At 45.5% G+C, this 26,138-nt stretch overlaps 1 protein-coding gene across 4 annotated transcripts in view; it reads right to left on the bottom strand.

Moving 5' to 3' along the window:
• SGK1 (serum/glucocorticoid regulated kinase 1) overlaps window positions 1–26,138 on the bottom strand; it is a 79,287-nt gene that overhangs the window by 5,118 nt on the left and 48,031 nt on the right. For 2 of the 4 annotated variants that reach the window (XM_030022744.2, XM_030022747.1), the window contains exons 3-4: window positions 22,413–22,488; window positions 321–396 (exon numbers count right to left, since the gene is read on the bottom strand). In XM_030022744.2, coding sequence (XP_029878604.1) covers window positions 321–396; window positions 22,413–22,488 — 152 coding nt within the window. Of the gene's footprint in view, window positions 1–320; window positions 397–502; window positions 735–3,054; window positions 3,373–22,412; window positions 22,489–26,138 lie in introns of those variants that run through there. The other 2 variants (XM_030022745.2, XM_030022746.2) reach the window with 2 other exon arrangements.

Genomic DNA, 26,138 nt, shown 5'->3' with positions numbered 1-26,138 from the left:
GGCAACTGAAACAATCTATTCGACTTAAGGAGTAAAATTTATCTAGAGAAAGTAAATTCCGTCATACAAAGAAGTGTATTTATACTGTAAGTACAGTTCAAAATGGGGATGAGTCACTACAAATCCCACCCAATTTATTTCTCCCAAACGCAGCTCACGAAGATTGTTGCCACGTGAGTAATACCTCAAGAAGATCAATTAACTCTTCCGTAACAGTCATGCCAGAGGTATTACAGTAAACAAACTTTTTTTTTTAACTAGATCTCGCAATACGGAGTGGTATTTGTGACTGAAATCCGGCCAAAATTTCTGATACTTACTGCTTGCAGGCATAGGAGTTGGTAGCTATCTTCTGAATGAAGTCGTTTAGCCCCATTCTTCTCTGCTTCATGAAAGCTACGAAAAGGACAGGGAAAGGAGAAATCAAATCGTTAAACCAGCCTGAGAGAAAAATCACAGCCCCCCCCAAGCATCCTCGAAGAAGCCCCCCCCCGCCGCTCACCGATGAGGATGGCCACCATCCCCCTCATCTTCGAGTAAGTCAAGGTAGGACCAGACGCCTCGGCTGCCTTCACGGTCATTTTGGAGCTGGGGGGGGGGGGTGGTGGTTGGTGGTGGTGGAGATAAATAATGAGCGTACGATATCACCGGCTCCCAGCACCGCACTGCCTCGGCGAGGCATCCGACGGCGCTTAAGTGGCGGCGGTGATGGGCGGGACCGGGGCGGGGCGGCGACGGTCGGTCCCCCCCCCCCCCCCGACGTCCTCGGAGGCGGCCGGTGGCCGCCTCCGAGGACGTCGGGGGGGGGGGGGGACCGACCGTCGCCGCCCTTGCCACCGCCCTACCTTGGCCGCAACCCCCGGGGAACACCCCCCCCAAGCATCCCCACCGTGCAGAGCATCCACGAGCAAACGCATGACCACCCCCCCCCCTTTTTTTTTTCCGGTTATATAAACTTGAAATCTGGTTCTGCCCTCGACGAGCATCTCTTCCTAAAGTGTGCGGTGTGTGTGTCCCCCCCCCTCAACCTGCAGCCCGCGTCCGCTCCCGGGCCCCGCCGCCCCGGGTGAGCGGCGATAAGGGACGCTGACGTTTCCTTGAAGGAGCCGCAGTGACTCAGGAGAACAAGATTTCCTGCCCGGTTTTCAGTAAAACAAACAAATGTCCCTTCTGTGCACTGCCCTGATCCCGGCTGGGACATTACTGAAAGGGAAAAGGAAAAAAAAAAAAAAAAAACCCAACAAACCAGCGTCTTTTTTTAATGCCAAAAAGGGAAGCAAGGGGAAAAAAAAAATAAAAAATCCCAGTCCCCTGAACTTGGAGGAAAGCGCAGAGATCAGCTTCTAGAAAAGGTGGAGACGACCGAGGACTGGACAAGTGCACTAAGGGAGGGGGAAAAAAAAAAAAAAAAAAAAGGAAAACAGCCCCACTCCGCAGTTTTTGTTTCCACTGTACACGGTCATTAGAACACCGTGTACCGGGACTTAATTGCTCAGTCGCTTCCTTGCGGGCTCACCGCGTGCATGCACGAAGCACAAGGTGAAACGATGCTGCCGGGGACCCCCGCCCCCCCCGGGCGCAGGCAGGCACAGCGAAGGGTATCAGGGCCTCCCCCTAATCCCCCCCACTCTGGGGCGCACCCCCCCTTGCAGCCCTCGCAGGGGGCAGGCGCGGCTGGGGGGTGCCGGGCTCCTCCGCGCTACAGGCGGGTGGAACTTTCCACCCGACGGGGCGTTCTTCATGCGCGTATTTCGCCTTGCTGTCTGAGCGAAGGGCGCTGGGCTGCGGCCAGCGCCTCCAGCTGCAACGTGCCCCCCTCCTCCCCCCGCCCGGAGACCTTTTTTTTTTTTTTCTCTTTTTTTTTGACTCTGCACTCGCTGCTGCTGCCTCTCCCCGCAACCACAGGCGGCCGCTGGGCGGCATCCCTTGGCAGCTGCCTATATCATCTGCCTCGGGGGGGGGGGGTGATGGCAAGCACCCCAGCACAGCAGCCGTCAAAGGCTGCAGCTCACCCTGAGCAGCAAGACGGATGACCCGGAGTACAGAGATAACCCCCGCGAGGTGGGCACAGCTCTTAAAAAGCGCTGCAAAGGCTTTACAGCGAGAGAGTAAGGAGGGATGCTTGCCGGCTCCGCTCGTCTCTGCACCGAGCCGCCGGTGTCCTTCCCGGAGCGGCGGGGGGGCTCTGCCCGGCCCCGCCGGCGCGGTGCGGGGGAGCGCAAGGGCGCCGGCGCCAGGGAAGGAAGGGGCGACGGAAGAAGCAAGGAACAGCTGGCTGCAGCTGGCGGGGCTCTAGCTTCTCCCACTTGTTGCTTTCCTCACTCTGTTGCAAAAACTGCCACTCTCATTAATGGAATGAAAAAAAAAACCCCACAAAAAACTAAATGACCCCCAAACATGATAGATGGGAATAGGAGCAGCCAGTTTCCTCAGCCCCCTCCGGACTGCTTTCAGAGCGCTGCTGTTAAAAAGTGCTCGAGACCCGCAGTTTTGAGGGTACCCGGAGCTCCCGATCCCCGCTCGCTGGCTCCCCTGGCATCTCCCTCCGGACTCAACGACGTGGCGGCCCGCAGCCCGGCCGGCGCTGCCTCCCCGCCACACTCCCGCCAGCTGTGCGCAGGGGCAAGCGGCTCCCAGCCGCCGGGCAGGCTCCGGCGCAGCCTCCCCCCCCCTCTTCTGCACAACCTGCCGCGGGCTGCAACCCACTTGCCTCCTCCCCCGCTCCGCCGCGGCACCCCACGCTGCCCGCGAGTGCCCGCGGCGCAGCCCGAGCGCGGCCCCCCCGCCGCCCGCCGCTGCCCCCCGCTGCCCCACTCCGGCCGGTTACGCCACCGCCCTCGGCCCCGCTTTGCATCGGTCTTTTAGCCAGGGCCCCGCGGCTCTTGCCAAGTCACCTGGCCCCTTTGCGTGCCAAACGCTGCCCCGGCCGTACCCCCACGCACACCCCCCCGCCCCGTATCCTCCGGTGCCCCGCTGCTGGAGGGGTTATTCCCGCCCTGGAGAGCAGTTTTCCTGCCGAGGCAGGGTGTCCCGCCGGCAGAGCGGTGAACCCACCTTTCAGCGACGACTTCTCCTCTTTGCCCCTCATCTCGCTTCCCGCCGAGAGCCCGGGCGCGGCGCGGCAGCGCTGAGGCTGCGACTGGGCTCCCGGCCGCCGCAGTATTCCCAGAGAACTCCCCTTCCTGGCCGGGCGGCCCGGAGGCAGGAGGGAGGCGGCGAGGGCGGCGAGGCCGGCCGCCGCTACCGCTGACCCGTTTATGGACGCAATCTCGAGGGCGGCTGACATGCAGGAGCGTTATAAAGTTCAGCACGGGCCGCCCCGCACACTCTGCCCCGTTGCAACATCGCCCTCAAAATTACTGTCATCAGCGCGCACACGCACGGGCAACGGCGGGGGAGGGGAGGGGACGACGGGGCGGGGGGGGGGGGCCGCTCCGGCCCTAATTGACCTGCCGGCAGCGGCTAACCCTGCCCCACGGAAGGAGGCGCTGCCCACACTCCCCCCCCCCCACGGCTGGGTGCGAGCTGCCGCTCACCCCCCCCCAAAAAAAAAAAAAAAAAAAAAAAAAAAAAAGGCTCCGCGCCAGGAGGGGCAGAGGCGGGGCGGGGGGCTGCCGCTGCCCGCGGGGGGCGGAGGGCTGCGGCTGCCGGCCGGGCTTCCCCGCCGGCCGGATAGCGCCGGGGCGGGACCGGCGCCCCGCTCCGACCTGGCACCCAGCGCCTTCCGCCGGCAGCGCCCCGGCGGCGCCCCCCGCCCGCGCGGCTCCGCTCCCCCGCCGCCCGCCGCCCGCCGCCCGGCCCGGCCCGGCCCGGCGCCGCGCACCCCCGGCCGCGCCCCGCCGCGGGAAGCCGGTGTCCGTCCGTCCGTCCGTTCGTCCCTCCCGCCCTCCGGCACCCACCTGCCGGCTCCCGCAGCCGGCAGGGCCCTCGCCCCCTCCCCGTGCTGGAGGTGCCGCTCGTCCTCTCACAGCACGGGCGTTTTTAATGTGGAAGGGAGGAATTCCTCCCAAGGGACGAATTACTATTGCTTATAATTCACGCGGCGTTTTAAAGTCATGAACTCGAGTTCTCAGAAGCCCGGGGTTTGGCTCAAAAACCTGAGCGTCCTAAAGTTGCGTTTTAAAACTTTTCTCTGCAACGACAGCAGCAAACACCTTGACAGTTGAAACGCGTGAGAGCACACAAGCAAGGAAAAGGTACGCAAAGATCCCCTCTTTCGAAATCCAAGTCTTCTAGAAAAGCATCAGACATTGTGAAAATCTCGATAAATTGCAAGGGTTTGCATCAAGAATTTGTGTAGTCAGTGGGCTAGGGGTGTACAGCTAAAAATTAAATACAAGAGAGGAATAAAAAAAATTACAGTGATGTTTCACACTCATGTTACTTTTCTCCCTCAGGCTGAAATTTTGACAAATTTTCCTGAACTTCCAAATTAATAATTTTTCAAAGCAAAATGAATAAAAATAAAGTAGAAGGTGGACAATGAAAACAAAAAGGAAAGGGAGACTCCACACAAGGAATGTTAAAAGTTACTGAACTCCTTGCCCTGGGATGTGTGCACACCAAAAGTGTGGATGGGTTCAAGAATGGCTGGACAAATCAATAGAAAAAAAAAAAAATAGATTTGACTACAAAGATGGTGTGTCTGAGCCGGAATGTTCCTGGACCACAGATTCCTGGGAGCCAGGGCTCTTTTGGGGGCAAATCACTGAAGGGTTGCCTGTTCTTGCCCTTTCCCTTAGCAGTGCACTGTTAGCTGGTGCTGGTAACCCAGACTGACCTACATGGACCTTGGGCCCATACCTTCATTCTGATAGTGTTACATTGCACTTCTGAGTGGCATGATACTGTTTTTTTATTCACAGAGTTTAACCACTCAGAAAACCCCAGGAACTGCTGCTTACTGGCAAGAAGAAAGAGAACTGATTTGATTTGTAACATAATGTAAAGCATTTGACTCTGCCAAATAGCTGTATTCCATGTAAAAGTAGCACTAGGTAAACAGATGCTCATCAAGCTCTTCACCATGCCAGCATCCAAACCAGGGCCCCGCTGCCGGGCTGTGAGAGGTGCAGAAACACACAGACTCTGCTGGAACTGTGGGTGACCTAGGCATAAGGGCAGAGCGTGCACGACATGCTGGCTTACTGGTATGCGTAACCCCACGGTCCTGCTGACGCAGAGATTGGGACATGCCCAACGTAAAGCTAGGAGGGATGTGATTCAATTTATCTTAAAGAACGAACACACACACATCACTAATGTGGGCCTGTGTTGGCCAGTGCAGTTCAAAGCACCTTCAGCAGTAGCTGGACTGTGGAAATTTGTCCCTCTAGAGAAGTCTTGCTGTTTGGAGGGTTTCTTCATCTGTGGTGGACAGATAGATGTTAGTCCTGCCTGACAGTGCTCATGAGGCACAGAGAAACTTTCCTCTCTTGCCCTTCAGGAAGGTCAGAGGCTTCAGCAGCCCACATGGTAACTGGAATTTATAAGCTCTCTTCCTCTGATTCTGTCCTGGTTCTCACTGTCCGCTGTGGAGGAAGATTTATGAATGCAATTCAGTGCCTCCATCCTTCAGGAATTAGATTCTCTGATAGCTTCTGAACTTCGGTTTGGCAATGAATTCAGTGCTGAGTGAATGAATTCCTGCTTACTTATCTTGCTGAATCAAGACCTTAGGATGTAGCAGGTTGAACTGTTCCTAGAATTACTTGGCTGACTCTGGAAGGAAGCTTACCCAAATTCTGCAACTGTTTTCAGCAGCATTTGGCTTTGGGTTAATTAAACAAAGATGGAATTCAAGCCTCGGACTGTAGGAATGATATAGCCCCTGAATGCAAAAGGCGATGGCACTCCTAACAGCATCTGTCTGCTGAAGCAAAATCTCAAAAGCTTTTATTTTCCTCCTGTAAATCCCCAACAAACAAGTTCTTGTCTCTGACCTTGTAATTAAGTTTCATGTGCAACAGCCAAAACTTTCAGTCAAGACCTTCAGGCTGCCCCCACAAATGATGTCTACAAGTAGCAGCAAATAGATAAGGAACTGACTAACAGCTTTAATAACAACCCCAACAGAGATTTTAAATCAGGAGCTTTTGAATGCTGTCAGCAGGTCTGCTAGACGTTGTTCTGACAGGAGGTTTATTGACTGAAGCCCCTATTGATCTGGAAACATCTAATTGATTTCAGTGTCATATTTTGCCAAACACAAATTTGGAACATCTTTTATTTCCCTTTTCTGATGCTTATGGAGCAGGTTTACTGCATTGTCAATAAGAGGCTTTAGTGCCAAGGGATTACTCACAGGATCACAGAGTGATGCAGGGCTGTACTGAGAAAAAAGTAATTCCTGTCCTTGTAGAAAGCAGTGGAAAATTACAGCATCCTTTAGATGCACTGACCTCTAGTTAAAATAGCTGATAAACGATGCCCTAACTTCCGTTTTAATTCCAGCACACTGATTTGAGTCTAACGGAGTTGTTGCCACTGTGACTTTATGAGCAAATGTTGCAGGTATTTCAGCCTGTAGCAGTAAAGAGAGGGGTGACTGCAGAGGGAGCACATTTGTATGCCTTCCTCTGAGTGTGCCCCCGCCCCAGATTAGTATAAATCCTTGCAATATTGTGTAGCCTCTCTAGCTTAGAATCCTCATAAAGCCAGGTTGGATGACAGATACTTGAATTCATTGTTGTTGTTATAAACTTAAAATAATGTGCTGTGACTACACAGCATTTGGTCTTATCAGAACTGAATAATGCTAGTATGGTAAAAGAGTTGAAAATGTAAGATGGAAAAGTGATAAAAAAGGCTCATGAGAAACATGAAGATTCTTAGTGAGGCTGTGACTTTGGTCTGCTGGTCTCTTTTGGTCACAAGGTAGCCTAACGTGAGGAGCTGGTACGTGCTCCAGAATGAATAGTGTAAGCATGCAGAGGTGTATTTAGGCATTTTCTATCAAGGACACAATCTGAACAAGTTTCTCTGTACCTCTCACTTGAACATATGTGCTAAAATACAAATGATAGCTGATCTAACCTAGCTATCAGGTCATCTCTCTTTCCCTTATCTTCATCTAGTGTTCCACGAGGTGTTTGCAACCATGATATCTCAATGCCTTTCATGTATACACAAAACCCCCATCATCACCATTGTAGTTCATTATCTTAAACGAAAGATCTCTTTAAGCCTGTAAGCCCTCCAGCAACCTTGGAGTTAAGGCACCGAATGCTGTAAATAGTGAGCAAATTAGTCGAAGAGAGGAATTTTTGCTAGAGAGGGGTTCAGCTGGCTGCTAACGCAAAACAGCAACTTGGATTCTCGGAGATGAATTGGGTATGAAAACAGAGGCCTGCTAAAGGGAGGCTCACATTGTCAGGTCTTAATGCTTTTCTTCTTTGTGATACCACCATGTCTCTTGCCATTATGTTGGCTGCTTTAATATCCGTCACTATTTCTAGGAGATTTTCTTTCAGGAGGTGTAAGAGGCTTCCCGGGCAGAAGGATGCAAAACATGCATGCTAAACAGGGCTTTATCTATAGGGATTTCTCTCTAGTGATCTATAATTTTAGGACATATTTGCCACAGCTATCTGGGTCCATTGCTTTCAGTGGGGTTATTACAGTATTTCTGAGGGTAGACTAATTAGTCTAAGCTAGAGGGTGAGGGAAGAAGTGTTAATTTTGCCCTAGGTAACTGGTCCAAAATGGAGTCAAAGTATTTATATATTCATTCATAGCGTATTTACCATTCTTAAGTTTTGGCATCTGAGTTAGGCATACAGTCACCAAAGGTACCCTCCTTGGTCAGAAGAGACAAACAAGCACCCTGGAGGCAGCTCAGTGCATCTGTGGCCTGAATCAGGCAGTGTCTAATGTTTAGCTGAAGGAATTTGGGCCTGAAACCCACAGATAGGTAGAGGCTTTTTTGAATTACAGGTGGGTTTTTTTCTTATTTCTGAAGCCTCACATGTAAAAGACATGGAATTACTTTAGAGGATCATATTGTCAATATGTGCTGAGAGAGCTGGTCATTTTTTTCCTGATCTATATAAATTTATATAAAAAGATAAAATCTTAGGGCAAGTTTAAATATCATATGTGATAGGTGGAGATTCCTGACCTGACTCAGTTCGGTCTAGCTATGGACCTGGAAGAAGACGTGTAACGTTGGTATCCTACCTGGATATGTGGTATTACTATAGCCCTGGTTCCCTTCCCACCAGCAGCTACCAATCACAGTGAAAGATGTGGGACTTGGAAACACTGACACCTAAAATGTTGTGATTCAAGAAAGGACTTGAATCCAGACTGTGGGGAAGGGAAGGAAGTATAACTGTATCCACATTGAACTGGCAACTGGTATCGTCACCTGCCACCGTCCAACATGTTGGAAATTCCAGGAAAGTGCTTTTCCCACAGCACATGATCAGCACAAAGAATATTACTGTAGGACAAAGAAGTCCCACAGCTGTTTCACAGGCAGACACAGAAAGAAAAAGCCACAAACATCTGCAGCATTAATTTCTTTTTTTCACTTCCAGATGCTATTTTCAAACCTGTTCAGTGATTCACTGCACTGTGAATCTCTAGTACTCCAATTAGTCCAAATGTTTTTAATACCTTAAGCCTAAAGTGAATTGGCAACCTTTGATACGGGTTTCGTTTACTTTGATAGAAGGTGCCTTTACTTTCTTTATAAATGCTTTACGTGATTCCACAAAGAAGAGCTTAACTTCAGGCAGCCAAGCTCAAACGTTTTGACCATAGGTTTACTAGACTTTAGGACCGAAAGGAGCTGCTAGAACATCTAGCCTGGCTGTCTGTGTAACACAGACTTGCCTTTGCTGCTACGTATATCAGGTCCAACAAGTTTGCCTCTGAGGTTTCTTGTCTCTTCCTCTTAACTGAAGCTTGACTATCTCAAAATTTTCATCCAATTCAAGGATAAGAATCAGGAGGTTTTGACAAGCACAGACACCCACCCACGCATAATCATGCAATAGACCACAGGCTGTGTGTGTATGACCTTTCCAGCCTTCAGCAAGGGCTTCCTCGTCCCACTGCGTCTGCAGCTGCTCATCAGCACCCACACGGTGGGTGTTACCAACCCTTGGGTCAGCTGGCAGATCTCCATGTGGGAGCTCCCACTAACTCGCATTAGTCAGCCAGGTGATGAGCACCTGGGCACAGCCTCTTCAGCTGGCACAGCCAAAGCTGGAGGCTGATGTCTATCCCGGCCTGCTTAGTCAGTGTGCGAGGCAAACAGTGAGCGTAGTACCACTGACCTTACACACCTTGGCTGCATCGTCATTTTAACCTCGTAAAAAAAAGGATGCAGATTTGGAAATGTGCCACGCTCCATGTAGCTGCTGATACTTTGTAAAGCTTCCCATCAGAACCTTATAACACTGTGCTTTTTTTCAGAAAATATTGCATACAGGAATGGGGAAGAGCAGGTCTAGCATATTGGATTACTGGCAAATGCAGTGTGACTGGTACATAATTCTCAGCGTGACACTAATCTCTATACCTGCAGTGAGATGAACGCAACACCTCTCTGCCTAGCTGAATATCATTCATTGGTGTTTCATACAAGACAGGCTTAATAATGTTGTAGAATATTTTTTTGGGGGGGGGAGGGGGAAAGAACAGGAGAAAGAGAATCAACCGTCTCCATGTATTTTTAACAGGGCATCAGAAAAATTAACTCCTGGAACTCTGGCATGTTGCAAACACGTCTCGGCCTGCCGCAATATAGGAAACATTACTAAGCAGTTTGTATTTTGTTGATAGTGGAGTTCTTTAGAAATACAGATGAAGTTCCAGGTGAAGGAAGTGAAGTATAAAGACTGAAGCAAAATACTGTCCAGTGAGACAGAGGATTGAAAACAAGACTTGTGGCCTTTGGTGTTGTACCATTAGTGTAGACAGATGAACCACTGAGGGCAAATATACAGTTTAAATACAGAAAGGCTATGCACAATGTAGCTGCCAATGGTAGCTTTAGTCACTTGCAGAGCATAGCACTGAGGACTTCTCTGCAGTTACAGGGAATTGTGTTACTAGTGCTGTTCTTCGTGATTTTCACTTAACAATGGTTTTCACTTACGCATCTTTTTATCCAGAGCTCTTTAAACCCTCACACAGGCAAACATTAACAGTGACATTTTAAAGAATGAAGAGATGGGGAAGTTGGATGACTTGGGTCATTGTCATATGATGAGCCTGAAATAGAATAAACATTTTGTAGAGCTTGTGACTTTCAATCCCATGCTCAACTCGTTGGACATATAGCCCACCTCCTACAAGGCAAAACTTGACAAAAGTTTTGCTCATTTAGTGACTGACCCAGACTGACTGACTCAAAACAGTGGTTTAAAACACAGCTATTGAACTCTGAATCAAAATCAAATGTGGTCTTCTCCTAAGTTCCATGAGGTTTGCAAATAATACTCTAGTTTTGACCTGTTCCGTAATTTTGAGATTCTTAGCGCTTTTTGCAGAAATGATGTATAGGCAGACAAGGAGCAGAGGAAGGAAGGGAATTTCTCAGAAAGGAGGAAAATCTGTTTGTGCCAGTGTTTGAGGTATGAAAGTATAAAATACACAAGGAGCTGCATATGCCAGATTCAGCTGAGTAGTAACCCTGTATCTGCATAATCCTTTTTTGATTTCACTATACCTGCTTCAAAATGAGTAGTACATGGTAGTAAAGTATGCCCAGCTTTGTCTTGAGATAGCACTCTGAAGTATTTGTTACAGACCACATTTTTCTCATCTTTAGTATTATATATGCATATGTATTTATCCCTGTGATCATGTTTTTAATTTAAAATGTATTTATTCTATTTTGTTTAACTTTTCTAATTTGAACAGCATACGCAGAACTTATAACTCTTTCTTCTAGTCTCAGGTCACACTGATGAAAGATCTGTAATCACTCAAGCCCCAGAGCATTCACCCTAGTTATTTCAAGTGTATTTGTCTTTAGGTACTGCAACCACAACTAGTAAACTTCCAAGTCACTTTGGCTCTGTGAGCTGAGTCATAGAATAATACAAAAGGACTTCTATTCGTGCATTTGTGCTCACTGGAACATACTTATATGTACAGTAATGACTAACGAACTAGTGAACACATTTGTTAAAGACAGCTCAATAGGAAAATGTGATTTTTTTCGGGGGGGGAAGGCTGTTATGATGTTAGAGACTGTGAGAACCAACATTAATTCATTAATATAATGAGTGTTTTTTCTTTATACACATCTTTATTCTTAGATGTGGTGTTTTAAATATTGAACAATATTATGAGCCTGAGACATCAGGTCCCACTTTGTTGTATAAGCCTGTCTGTGGCTGCCAGGATAGGAAATAAACATCTCTGAGTGTTTCTGAGTATCTTGCGCCTTCCCCTTTAACAGTGTCTCTCAAATCCTGTTAATTCAGGGAATACTTAGGATTTTGGAAAACTATCCATGGACTACCTTATACAACACAGCTATAAGGTTTAAATTCAGAAACAACTATAATGAAGCTAAGCTTTGAGTGTTCACTCACTTGCCTTTTTCAAGAATGTTTTGGGAATATTATTATTTTTATTTCTGTGTTTCTTTTGCTTGACTGATCAGTTAGTTAGAAAAAAAATTGTGACTGTTTTTCAGCTCACCATCTGGTGTTTAATGGACTACCAGGACTGCCACATGTTGAGAAACACCTCTGTGTGGTATCTGACACTGACCATTACTGGAGATGAGATCCTGGGCCAAGTGGACTTTGGTTGGACCAAAGTGGCAATTCAGATGCTCTTAAAGCAATTTAAGAATGCTAAACTGATTAAAAACTATCATCTTATCAACATATTACAGCTACTGACTTGTAAAAGGTGCTCTTTCATCACTCACTATCATTTTTCCCGGAAGATCTTTAAATAGATTTCAAAATCACGTTTTACTTTAAATTGGCTCTGCAGGAAGAAAGACAGGCTTCCAGGCTGTATGCCATCATTCACGAGCATGGCTCAGCATCCTGACACTTCTGCGGGGCCAGCTTACAAGAAATGTGGAACCGCTGAGATGCTGAATTCTTTTCACAACACGAAATGTTTAGACTGCTAGGAAAGAAAAAAAAGGGAACTGGCGTGGGAGTGCATGGGGAACTCCATATAGAAAGAGGAAGTATCGTGTGACTGATCAGGAAATGGGTACAAAGCATCTGTTTTGGTAGTATTTTCACTTGTTTTGGGGGCATTTCCATAGCGAACTGGAATCTGGCCCTGCGTGTAGGTATTACTTCACTCCGGAGCGAAAGGCAGGCACTAATTTGGAGCAAAACACAGCAGCTGTCAGCGTGAGTGCATAGCAACACGGCACAACAGCTGAAGGCAGGTCCCGCACAACACAACATCCTGCTGAAACTGCAGAGGGTTGTAGAGCCATTGTGGGCTGCAAGAATCACAAACAACTCTCTGACTTCTATAAAAAGAGAAAGCTATTTTCCAGGCTGTCTTTTCTGACAGGAATTGGTTCTCTTTTGCCTCCAGGAAGTCTGGGAAACAGTCCCATCTGCGCTACAAAAACTCCAAGGAAGTATGCAAGGCAGCAAGGTGCGAACAGGATGAAAGCCCTTTCTGGTCCTGCCTGGTGAGGCACTTCTTTACCACGCACAGATTTGACACGAGAGAAGTTTAGCCCTCATCTTTCCATAAACATTGGCTGGTCTGGAGTACACTGCCAACCCTCATGATGTCAGGTCTGTTCGCTCCTTTGGTTTTGTCACATGATTTTTATTATTTTATTTTTTTTTCCAGAAGCTAAGTCCAAAAATATGAGTTTTTCTTGTGTAAAGTGAAGTTCTGCTTATGCATTAGCTCTTGAGCAAGTTGTTGTTAGTCACATCTTTGCAGAGTTGTGGGGAGGGTAGTGTGCTGCCCTCAACGCAGTGACGTCGTTTTTGGAGGAAGTCCTTGTATGGACAACTTATTCATTGATTTGGAAGACTTCAAACAGCATTTCCAGGAGGACCAATTCAAATTCCAGATTGGGTTCTCCTTATTCAGTCATTCCTCAGTCAGCTGGGAGGCAGAGGCAAGCTTGCATATGCTGGTGCAAGTGGGCAGCACAGAAAGCTGAGACAAAATCCCTGACAGAGGGTATTTTGGACGTCCCCCTCTAAGACAGAAATGTAGTGCTCCTACAGTGTTATAAAGGGACTGAAATAAATGAAAGATATATTTCAAGTGCTGTCATGGTAAAGCTCCTGAGCAACATACTCAGTGAGATGTAGAGCAAGGCAATTATTTGGAGGACTCTTTTTGCCATTGCCTTTCCCATCTCCAGAGAATGAAACTTGTTAGCTTAAATGATTTCAAACATGACCCATCCCCATTTGCTAAGTAGGTTGTATTAGTCTACATTTGTCCTGGATCACAGTGTAACAATAGTGACAGGACATAATTTTCTGCACTGTCCCCTTGCTCTTTTTTTTCAGCCTTGCTTTTCCTCTGCCTTCTTTCTGTCTTTTCCACTACTGCTTGGAGGGATCTTTTTTCCTTAATCTGCTCCTACATCTCACTTTCTTTTCTCCCTCAGGCCTTTCTTCCTGGCTGCTTCGAGTTGAAGCCAGCACTCTGAAAGCAACTTCATCAGCCACAGTCACCTTCAGAGGAACATCATGAGTTCAAAGTCATCTTCAAAATTATTTCAAGTGAAAGAGATCACTTTCTCATGTCTTTATTTCACAGGGTGGAGTCAAATAGAATATGGAAAACTGTGTACAGTTTTGGCCACCCACTTCAAGAAGGATGTCAAGAAACTGGAGAGAGCCAGAGTGGAGAGCTACCAGGATGGTCAGGGGTCTAGCGCACAGGACCACTGAGGAGAGACTGAAGAGCTGGGCTTGTATAATCTGATGAAGAGGAGGCCAAAGGGAGTTGAACAGCAGCCTATGACTTCATGATGAGGAGCTACAGTGACACCAGAGCTAAACTCTTCTCAGTGGTAACAGAAGGTGCAAGAGGGGGCAATGGCAGCAAGATGAGTGTTCAGCTCGGACATTAGGAAACAAAATGCCCACCAGGAGGGTAGTGCAGTCTGAGAACAGGCTTCCTGGAGAGTTGGGGGAAACTCTGTCCCTGGAAGTTTCCAAGCCTCAACCAGGCAAAGCCACGCTGACCTGCTCCAGTGCTGGCCATGGTCTGGCCTCAGGGTGGGATGGGTGACCTACAGGTTCCCTCTAAACAGCACTATAACACTGCAAAATCATGTACTTGTCCTCTCAAAACACTTAGTACAGAGATTGCCAGGCTGTCCCTCAGTTAGCCAGTCCCTCCTGACCTGGAAGAGGAGGAATTTATTTATTTTTTTTTAAGGGAAGGATAATACAAACCAGTCTGAACAGTTATGGTAGTTCTGGCATAAGTGAAATACTTGTGAATACCTCCAACCCTTGCTTTAAACTGAATGTATTTCATGTTTTCACTGCCTTTCAAAACTCTACACTTTTGCGGGTGCTGGAAGATGTGGAGGCAGACCGCAATGCTGAGAGCCTAGCAAATGTGCCCGGCAGAGCAGAACCTGTAGTTTCTGTGTTTAAAACTGTGTTGCAATTCTGATACATCTGTCCTGTATCAACAGATGTAAGGGGAAAAAGTTTGTGTGGACAGAGAAGATACTTCTAAAGTAGTCCTTCAGATGATGTTATATTTTACCTTAAAGGATATTTATAGACCCCAGGGTATGGTAGGTCACACGGTATTAGAATGTATACTCTCAGTTCTACAAACCAGTGTATTTATTTTTAGGTAGGCAAGTAGCCTCCTTAGTTCTAGTGGGATGATTCACATCCATGTGATGATGCATACATGTGTTTATAGAATAAAACTTCTTTTTTTGTTGTTTCAATATTTATGACTTTTCTCTGAGTTGTTATTCTAATGAAATCTTTGTTCAGAAATTTTTTTTTTTTTTCCTGGGGCTGTCCACAGGCATCTGATGCTTTTTGTGGAGAGGTGTTTCTCTTACAGTTTCCAATTCCTTCTTATGAATAAATTTACTTATTTTTACTGGGATGCCTGAAATACTTTGTTTAGGACATAGGTTGTAAGCCACAATCTTGCATTTGCTACAATTACTTTTAACATACTTGCAAACTTAATTTTTTGTGCAGCTATTTTAAAAGTAACAGCAATTTTCCATCTGTTTTAATCTGCAGTAAATGAGTTTATGCTGCTGTGTTTTAGGCAGACAAGAGCTTGTCTTCTTCAGTAATTATCTCCAGACAATGCTGTTTGAATGATGTGATAGGCTAAATGAAAATGATAGCGTATCTCAGGTAAACTAAGCAATTTCATTCCAACATATTTAAGTCTGATTATAATAAAAGGTTTTGAATTCATTTCCCTAACCACTGAACTGATATTCACAAATTGCCTTCTGAGATGTACAGTGACAAAGCGGATATAAGTATCTCCTTGAGACTACAGAGGGTATCAAGGAACAATATGATTGTTGACATCAGTTAAAATGAATCCTTTCTGATACCAGCGACTGGGATCAAACCCCTTACTCCCCTGGTTCCTGAGAAGCAGGAAGGTTTTTGAGGCTTTAACACAGTCATAGACATCAGTCATTGCTTCATTTGACCTGAAAAAGTTTAAAACATAGTTTCTTCTCCACACGAATAGAAGCCTTCATTCTCCTGTGTAGGAACTGGGAAAGCAGTAGGTTTCTTTGAGGAAGTTTTCCCCTCTTTCGTAAGGCAATCAGTGTGGGGACAGCCACCTCTTTGCCTAGGGCCCTGAAAGGTAATTAGGGGATAATGCATAGCAAGCCTCAGTTAGCCCTTCTCTCTTCTAAAACACATTTACCTCAGAGTATTTGCATCGGTGTCAAAAGAATTAAATGTCTCCTCGGTCAGGCTGTTCTGTTACAGAATCCATTTCTGCTATGTGATGGTAAGGGCTGATGAACCCAGACATGTCGCTACGTGGTACCCTACCTTGGTTAGGGTTCCCTCTTCCTGGACAAACCTCACCCTTTGAGAAGTGCAGTCACACAGATTTCTCTTGCAAAATATACTGCAGAAAAATATATACAGAGAGACTTTGTGCTACCATTAAAAAAAAAAATAGTCAGTTTTGTCTTTTTTCTTTGTAAGGAAGCAACATGGGCACATTCCCAATTTCAAGGTCAGTTTTAGAAACAACAGCAAAAAATACAGAAAATTATAGCAACTGAGTGTTTTCCTTTTTCTGTGAGGGCATCATTCAATATGGCCATTTTAATTAGTTTTTTTTTTATAGCTACTTGAAGTTTATTTCAATGCCTATAAAATACATAGCAATAGTTCTTCTTGGGCAGGAGCCAAGCAATCCAAATGAACAACCAGAAGACTCCTGATACTCAGCTTCTCTTCTGTGCCACATTTTTCTAGAGCTTTTCTCTATTAATCTTGCAACAACCCATGGTTCTGTGTGATTTATTGCTTAGCTGCATAACTGCACAAAAGGGTTGTGGATGATGCCCCTTGTACTGCTCTTCAAAAATATAACATTCTCCTATAAGGCCTGGAGTTCTTTTCACTGGCAAGACTCCAGGCAAAAGGGCTTTCCATTAGGTCTTGCCTACCAAGATGTGGATCACTGCTGGGGAAACAGGAGCTCAGACAGAATAGAGGTGCAGTTTGGATACTGGCTGGAAAGTACATGGTGGTGAAGGAAATGTTAGGGCAAGAGAAAAGGTCAGATCTGGATATCCTTCTGGCACCTGGGAGAGCAATGGATGTGGTGCCTCCTCATCACTCTGCTATTTTCTCTGGTGGCCTCTTTTCTATCCTCTTGCCCTCCCTTACCTTCATCCCCCACCACTGCACCAACGTAACTGTTCCTCCAGAAATCTCATCTAGTGCCACACTCTGGAAGAAAGCCTTCCAGGGCCCTGGCTCTTTTGGTGCTGGCCTCCTTCACCACATTCTGTGGTATGTCAGGAGCCAGATTTATAACTCAACAGAACAAGAAGAAAATTTAACAAAAAAAAAAAAAAAAAAAAAAAAAGGATTAAAAAATACCGATACTTAGCTCTGTGTTATATCTGCACGGGGTCTCCGAGAAAATAGGACTCTAAGGACAATAACATAATGCTTGGAACAAGGACAGAAAGGAGTAGAGGGGTATTGAGGAATCCCCGCCACTGAAAGTTTTTAAGAAGTTAAACCCAGCTCATCTAGCCTTCCTTCATAGTCAGGGGAGAGAAAAGGACACACATAGGGACTGACTCTTCTCCTCTTCAGACAAGAGTTCTCTTATAGGTCAGAAAATGGTTCCTCTCCATTCATTGTCACGAAAACCAGAGTGACAACCTGTGACACCACCCCCAACTTCGCAGAGGTCTGAAGTCAGGTGAGATTCTGGTTTTGGTTTGTATTTGAGAAAAATTCTTCGGTGCTAGAAGTACTGGGAACACAAATTTTCACCAAAAATTTAGAAGGGGTGGTTGCTACAGATCTTCCAAATTGCAGCTTCTGAGCCACCATAGAACCCTGCTTGCTGCCTGACACTGATGGCTGCAGATGGGCGTGAGGCTGTCCTGCAGGTAAATCTGGAATGACTTCACATGCCTTCAACCCAGACTGTTACATTTCTTTTTTAGTGCAAGTTCAGTATGACACATGGAGGGACATTTATATTAACTGCAATTAAGCTCTATTACACCTTTGATCTTCTACCATGTTGTAGTGTATAAATGAATACATTACAAGAAAAATAAAATGTGAAATAATTATCTTCTGTAAGTTGCAAAGCTGAATTTCAAGCTGTGCCTTTAGAGCAGTTTCATCACATTTTTAATTGAGCTAGCTTTTTTGTCAGGAAAAAGAGCTTTATTGGAAAAGATGAGGGAAAAGTAGAACAAAAGCTGATGTTTCATTAAACTGAGAAATGCCATGGGCTTGAAACTGTAATCTTTAAAACTTGTGTATTAGGAAATCAAATTACCAAATTGTTAGGTTTTGGGAAGTAAAGCCTTAGTTTTCTCAGAGACAAACATTGGCAAAAAAAAATACCAAGGCTGGTTTGGAGATCAATTTAAAAAAATGTTGTGTTGAAAGGACAAAATTAGCCAAGTATGATGGTCAGCTGATGGGGGAAAGTGAGACAAAAATGCCCATCCTGATAATCAGTCTGGAAACCAAACTCTTATTTTCCACAGCCAGCTGAATCAGACTAACAGTTTCCTTGCAGAGAGGCACTGACTGACTTGATTGCTCCATACCTGAAGCACAGCTGGAGCACAGAGTGATGAGAGGGGGGACAGCCGGGCTGGGGAGAAGGGCTGGGTCAGTGGGGCGATCCTCTCTCTTGCACTCCGGTGAGCTCAGCTTCAGGCAGCTTTGTACGGGAGAAACGCCGCGCTTCTGCATTTCAAACACAGGTATGTTTAGGAATTGTGTTTATGCTTCCAGTCCTCACAGACAGCAAAGAGGCTATGTGCTCCCAAATGGGGGGCACCTGTCCAGTTTTCTTCAGGGAGAACTCTGCAAATGCAAAGTAAAGCTTTCTGGCACTCCCAAACAAGAATACCCATATGGAACTTCAGAGGACCGTTCTTGGGCTCAAAATTTACACTGAACTGTGAAATAGCGGTTGTGCCAGTCAAGTAAGAAACAAGTTTCACAGAGGCTTTTTTTTTACTTCTCAAGGAGGAGAAAGGAGAAAGAATTGCTTTTACTGTCCCTTCAGAATTTTGTACATACACAAAATGCTTTACAATTACAGTGGGGTTTTTGGTTTGTTTGGGTTTTTTTGTTTGGTTTGTTTTTTGGTTTTGTTTTTTGTTTGTTTGTTTTGTTGTTTTTTTTTTACAGTCTGCTTTTTGGCTGTATAGGCTGTTTTCAGTTTCATTGTTTCAATTTCATGGTTTGCAGTGCAATCTGCAGAAATGTATAAAATGGAGCTGCAAGATGAGGTGCAACACCTAGGGAAAATTTCCAGCAAATGCCAATTGTTACATTTCTGTCTCTCTGGCTGCTGTTCCCTTGAGGCACCATACATTCTCATGTAGAAGGGGACAGTCCATTAATTCCCACTGCAAAAGCAGATCTGCCCATGCTTATGCTCTGTAGATAAACTCTTAAACTATACCTCAGCCTCCTACACCTCTCTCCCCACTCCGTTCAAGGGGCTTTTAACTTCAAAGTGTAATTGAGAGCATTAAACTACCAATGTTATCAAGTACATTAAGCCTGGAAATACAATAGACTGATTATCTGTTGGTTTGCTTCTTGGGTAACCACTTATATCTGCCAAAGTGAATACCACGGTAGGTGCAAAATAATATCCAATCTAAGCAGAAGCATTCTGCAGAGCTTTGGGCTAAGCAGCAGAAAATCAGGCCCAGCAGGTGAAAATACATGAAAAAGATTGTGGGATCTCAGTCTCATAAAAATCTCCCTTTTCTTTCCGCCTTTCCGCCTTTCTGCCTTTCCCTTCCCTTCCCTTCCTTCCCTTTCTCTCTCTTTCTTTTCTTTCTTTCTTTCTCTCTCTCTTTTCCTCTCTTAGTAGTGAGTTTCTAGCCCTCATGGTGAAATATGATCCAAGCAAACTCTAAAGCCTCAAATTAAAATAAAAAGTCCACCATTTTAAAGTTCAAGTGTGGAGAGGAAGACAGAGAAGGGAGAGGGCAGGTTACCTCATGAATGTTGCATGTCTGAGATGATAGTAATACTATGTCTAATGTTGAAATGCTGGTTTGAATGAGTGCTATAGATGTAACAATGAGAAATAGTATTTGGGAAGCAGACTAGGTTTAGAAAAATACTCTGTTTTGTAGCCTGCAGACAAAATAACTGGGAAAGATCCCAAATAACTTCGGTAAAACTGGTTGAGTAAATACTGTAGGTCTCATTATCAGTGATGAAAGTCATTAATATAGACCTACTCAGTATGAAGGTCAAAAATCGCACAGAGCTGAGCTCTTGAGCTGCAATATTTTGGGTCAGGGACAGCTGCTTTCCTGCTGGTATGAGCAGTGTGGCACATGTAAGTGCTCACTGCTCAGACTTGGCACTGCCAGCTTAGTTGTGAAATGCTGTGGTGAATTGAATTCAGTAGACAGGAACACAGGATTGAAAATGAAATAGCTGTTAACGTGAACGGTGTTGCAAACCTAAAGCATTCCAAAATCACAAGTCCAGATGCTGTCCTCAAGTTATAAAATTTGTTTACACACCATTTTTAAATAAAAATAGTCAATGGTAAATTTGTTCTTCTTGTTCTCTGGCTTCAGAACTTCCAGGTGCTTCACAGTCTCACATTTTCTCTTCAGCCACAAATATTAAGTATCTAAACAGTCTCCTAGGGCAACCTGGTAGGGATATGTAAAGGAAACTTGAAATATCATGAGATTCATCATCAAGTTGCAAGAATTGGCAAGACTGCTATAGGCCTGGCACTGCAAACTAGAGGCATTAAGTATCACACATTTTTAAGCTTTATTTAATAGGCACTTCAGATCCAAATTAAGAACAATTTGAGATAAATGATGTAGAAAAGAGCTGCTTCTTGCTAACAACATATCTTTGAGCTCAATGAATGTGTGGAAATGCAAAGCATTGTAGGGATGCTTTCCCACCTTCTGTGATTTGCCTGTTGCATTGACGCTGATGCAGGGAGGGCATTTCCCTTCCATGCTTTAAGAGCTGGTGGAGCTCTGAAGAAGGCAAAGCTGCCTGTGAAGAATGGATAGCAATGTACTTTTTGCTGTGCCTCTGTTTAATGTTATGCACGGTAATTCCAGATTATCCAGTGGTAGAAACCATAGATGGCAGGCCTTTGTTTCTGTTTCCATTTACTTTTCAAGTCCAAGAGATATATTGTATGTATTTATATAAGAGAAATAACGGGAGAATTCTATAAATGTTAGCCACGGTTGAGTCTGTAGACAATTCACACACTTCTTTCAAAGGTCACAGGAGGCTTAGGACAAATACTTCTTCATTAAGACAGACAGATGTTTGATAAAGCTTTTAAAGATCATTTGGAGAAATTATTTAAAAATTGCTTTCTCGTGGTGATATCCTGCCTTTTCTTGCTCCTCATCCTCTGACCAAGGAATTATTTTGCCTGTTGCAATCAACCACAAGGACACCCAATTTTGTCATGTAAACACAGCACAAAATGGCCAAGTGTGGACTCCTGTATTTTAGAAGAAAGTGTATTACGGCTATAGCTAACGTTGCTTAGGAATCAGTGAACCTGCAATGTTCACATGCCACAGTGAGATCTCATAAACGAGTGAGAGTGTTCGGTTAATTAAATGTATTTCTAAACTTGTTTCATAAAAGTTTATCATCTAGATCAGCATTTAAACTCTATGCGTAGAAGCCAAGACTGGTTATAGGTCAGGGGAATTAACCAGGAGCATTAAACATTCAAAATCAAAGCGAGGAAGTGAAAGATTTCCTCCTAATGGGGACAGAGGCTTCTGGGATGTTTCCCAGGGGGACAGTTGCAAAAAACAGCAAAGAGAGCAGGAAGAAAATCCCCAAACCATTCAAGTGAAACCTGCCTCAGGATCTGACAGCCACTTGTCGTGCTAGGAGCAGTTTATGTTTAGTGGGACATTTGTACTGCGTAGCCACAGCATTTTTGGGGCATTTTTTTTCTTGGCTTAAATGCAGTTCTGACATGTCATCCAATCACAGCACCAACAATCTAAGTTAATCTGGTACACTTTTCATTTGTAAACAAGATCTAAGCTTATGATAAGGCAAAGAGAAGTAAAGACAAAGCACACACACCCCCCCGCCACATGCCCCCCAAAAGCAAAACCCTAAGACAGAAAGGAGACAGCCTAAGAAGAAGGCGTGTGAGCTCGCCATGTTCAGTTTATTCAGTCTATGTTGTCTATGCTAAAACTAATGAGGCTCCTCGTGTGCACAGCACTCATGTCCTCGGTCCTCCTGTGTACAGACCAGGGGTCACCAAGTGGCCACTTTTTTGCCCTCGAACATATTCACAGGACTCTTGCTGGTAGCTAACGAGAGCTCTGCTCACATAACAGGTCAATGCCGAAATGGGACTGACGGCTTATTAAACAGATCTGCTATAATGCTTTTGTTTCTCCTCATTATGCCACAGCATAATTCCTCAGGAGCCTTTGTGCAGCACATTGTGGACTGCGGCCATCCTGCACGCAAGTGAGTTGTTGTTGTTGCTGTCGTCGTTGTTGTCGTCCAGCAAACACTCAGTGGGTGAGACCCTACGTCTCATTTTGACATGAAAAACATCCTTCAATTAAGCTTGGCTTGGGGACAAAGCACTTCAGCCCCGAATAAAGGCACATCAGAAGCAGAGAGCACTGCCCGCCTCCCCCCCCCCTCCGCCCCAGTCCCGCTGCCCCCCCTGCCACGCGCTGCCCGTACCTGCCTCCTCGCTGCCCCAGAGGGGCCTGGGCTCGGGCTTGGGCAGCGAGTCTCCTTTGCTGTGGGGCTCCTTCATCTGAAAAACAGAGGGAACACATCAGGTCATGAGCGCTTCCTCTTGTGCTGGGTTATTGCTTTACAACGCTTAAGAACAACATTATTTTCCCTCCAAAGAAAATGTGTCAGGTGGCAGTGCAAGGCCCCTCTCCAGCTGTTTCTATGATCAGGGGCAAACTTATGAGGCGCCGGGTACTGCGATCTTCCAGAAAAGAAGAGGGCTCTGTGCTTCACTGTACTTTGAATTGCATTTTTCTATTCAAAGTGCATTTGTTGATTTTACACCCGTGGACCAGATAGTTAGCCCCGTTCTCCCGCCTTGGCCCTGCTGAAGTAGGGAAGGGAAAGGAAATGGCAGGCAGGGTCCCAGCAGGGCTGTCTTCTGGCATGGGGCTGTTTGCGGGGAGCCACTTTGCCCACTCTTTCACCCAGGGCAGGGACAGCCTTAATGGGGATGGGACTTGGGGTAGGGGATGCACAGGTGTAATCCCTTCACGTATCCTTGGGTATCGCCAATGGGGAGGTACAGACCCCTGTTCCCCTCCCTGATTAACACTTCATCCTCATCCCCGCTATTATGGTGCATCTAACTGCTTGCCCTCTGGACCCCTCTTACTCACACAAGAGGCTTGGATCAGAGCTGCGCAAGAATTTGGGAGATCTGGGAGTGTGACTGTCCTCTGGCACCACTTTCATAAGGGTACTAGCTGCTGGCCTCAGTGGTGCTGCTTCTGGGTGATAAACTGACTGTGGGGGTGAAGTCAATCAGCAGGATTACACATTTGCTAACCCTGTCTATCCCAAAGTACTTCCCAGGCTCTCCATCTCACTGAAACGCTGCATCCAGCATCAGGATGGGAAGCAGCAGTCAAATGGCAAATAAAGTGCCGCAGAAGAACAAGGTAAAGAATTCCTACTAGAATCACTGCACAGGCTTTTGGTAAAAAGTTCTGGTGTCCAAAGACAGGAGAAATTTTCTTGCTGACATCAAAACTTAAGTGCTTCTTCATACAAATGCATTGTTCTCAAAGACTGCAGCCCTGAAGGATTGAAGAGTTTGTCAGTATGAGTCTGGGGCTCTGATGAGTCACTCAAGCAGATTTTTCAACTCTGATGTTCTTTGTGTTTTCAGTTTATGAAATGCTTTCATTCAAAAGATTCCCAACTCAAATGGCAACTTCACCCACCGTTACACGCACTCCAAACAGGTGTGAAGCTGGCTGGAGGGTGCACAAGGTTGCAAAGCATTGAAAAGGTGACTCACTTTTCTGATGGCATGTTTCTGGCTATCTTTATTCAGGAGATTAAGCGCATGATGAATAACAAGAAAGAAATAGGCATTCAGGACAGCCACTGTTCTAGCTACTGTAAAGCCCTGTGATTAAAGAGCCAGAGGAACTGTAGGAAAGAAGCAGCATGGGAATAGAAAGTAAGTATGGGATGAAGGGAGGGAAGGAGAGAAAGTGCTTAGTTTGATGTATTCCAGGCAGAACTATGATTACACCCAGAAGAATACAAACTCAGAAAACACAGGGAAAAGCATTTAAGAAAAAGCACACACTAGACATGGATCTGTCCCTACAGAAAAGCACAGTTTTATGTATGTGCTGAACAATATATGGCAGAGCCACCGTGTCAAGGACAGTAGTGTAATGTCCACAATGTCCATGAGCAATAAAAGGCTGAATGCTAAAAGCTGCAGACCCTGAACTCTGTTCCTTAACAGAGACCACTAAAAAGGGAAACTCTCGGCCACCCTGCCACGAAACAAGAGGCATCACAGTCAAAGTTCTGCAAAGGTAAAGGTCTGGGAAGTTGTACAGATGGGCCACATGCCACAAGTCCCAAGGAAGCAAATTTATGCTAAACGGGTACTAGAGAGGAACAGAGAAGAAGGGAGGCCACTGTTACTAAAAGCAATGACTCCCAGGAGGATCACACGCACGTCCCTCCCTCACCTCATGTGCACACAGTGTCCTGCATGTGCAAGTAAGGGCAATGGAGGCTTTTATCAAGGGGCCTGAAACACCAGCTTATCCATCAACCAAGAGCAGCGCTGGGTCAGAGTGAAGGCTCACATTTGTACCTGCCAACAGAAGGAGGGTTCGCAGCAGAAGCCTGGGAGTGCGCTGACACTGCAGCAGCATCACCCTTGTGTGTTTCATCCCAGGTTAGTGCCAGCAAGTCACAGAGCTGACCACAACCTTGCTGCACTCCAGAGTGTGCCAGTCTGCAGGACCGCAGCTGGTAACACTTCTGTATCTCACAGCAGTGGTGGGAAGGTAAAAGCATTAAATCTTGTGAAACGCAGAGAACCCCAGGGACAGAAGTCGCACAAACAGGTAGGAAATCTAGTTTGAAATAGCTTGGGGAGCTCCTATAGCACTAAGTATGTCCACTTTAATTGTATATGATATTGCTAACAAATACATCTATTCCAATAATTTTGCTCCTCTGCCTTTTTTCTCCTTTAATTGCTTCACAATTATCTATGTTTACAGTGGCACTTTAATCACGCCTTCCATTTTTATGTCTATGCTGCCATTTCAACTGAGGTTCTCAAAAAGTGAGGCAACCTTAAGGAGAGCCCACTTGTTACTGTATGCAGGATGTTTCTTTTGTATGTTTTCCTGGATTATTTTCACATACTACCAATTCAACTGAATAATCCGTTCTCTGAATATGGGAATGTCACATGAAGTATAGGTGTTGTTGATTCTCATGTCTTAACATGTGAGAAAAAGTACAAGGCCACCATATCCACAGAATAAAAAGTGTTTTGCAGGTGCTTTTTTTTTTAAAGTTATTTTCCCCCTTTATAATAGTTGCACTGAAGAAGTTTTGTTTTTCATTTGTGACACTGAATATGCTTATCATGGTGCTTGTAAAATGCTGGATTAAGTCTGTTTCCTAGCTGACATTGCTCAAGCCTAAAGTTCAGTGAGGGGAAAGGAAACAAATAGTTTCATATTAGTGGCCAAGTCTTTGTGCTACCTAAGTACACTTAAGCCACAGCAGATAAGACCTCAGCAGGTCAAATATTTTAAAACAATATCCATAGAATAGTGACTTGTTGTAGAAAACAGCACATTCTTTCATCCCACAAAGCACAACTCCCTTCCCACATCTCTTGTACTCTGATAATGTGACCCCAAAAGGCCAGCCGCCCTGGTGAGTGGGACTGCTGCCACTAAGCCTTGCCCTAGGAGTCAGCTGTGGAAAACTACAGCCTCCGATTTGCAAGAGGTAAACGATGCTAGAGAATCTATCTCTGAAGCAGAGTTTAAAGGCTCTAAGCTGTGTTTTGGGATTACTCCAATCTCAGTGCCATTGGGAGAAGATAAAGGGAAGTAGAAGTCAGAAGTTCATACGTCAGTGCAAGCAACACTTGACTAGAAATACTGATTTTTTGCTAAAATTCAATGCTTTATATATTTTTTACAAACATGACATTAATTGCATGATCCTGCTTTGTCTTGTTTTAGAAACAGTAAAAAGACAGCAGTCTTTATAAACACATAATAAAGTAGCAGCTACATCATTTCCTTCTCTACTCCTTTTGACCTAGGCACACAGTTCTCCTCAGCTGCAGCACCTCTTGGTGTGTCCTCAGCCTGGAGGCTGCCCATAAAAGAAGGACTGGAAAAGAGACAAAGTAGGCAGACTGGC

Source organism: Aquila chrysaetos, chromosome 8 (assembly GCF_900496995.4).
Source record: "Aquila chrysaetos chrysaetos chromosome 8, bAquChr1.4, whole genome shotgun sequence".
In the NCBI taxonomy this organism is placed as follows: domain Eukaryota; kingdom Metazoa; phylum Chordata; class Aves; order Accipitriformes; family Accipitridae; genus Aquila; species Aquila chrysaetos.
The sequence above is the reverse complement of the archived record's forward strand: the minus strand, read 5'-3'. Positions and strand labels throughout refer to the sequence as shown.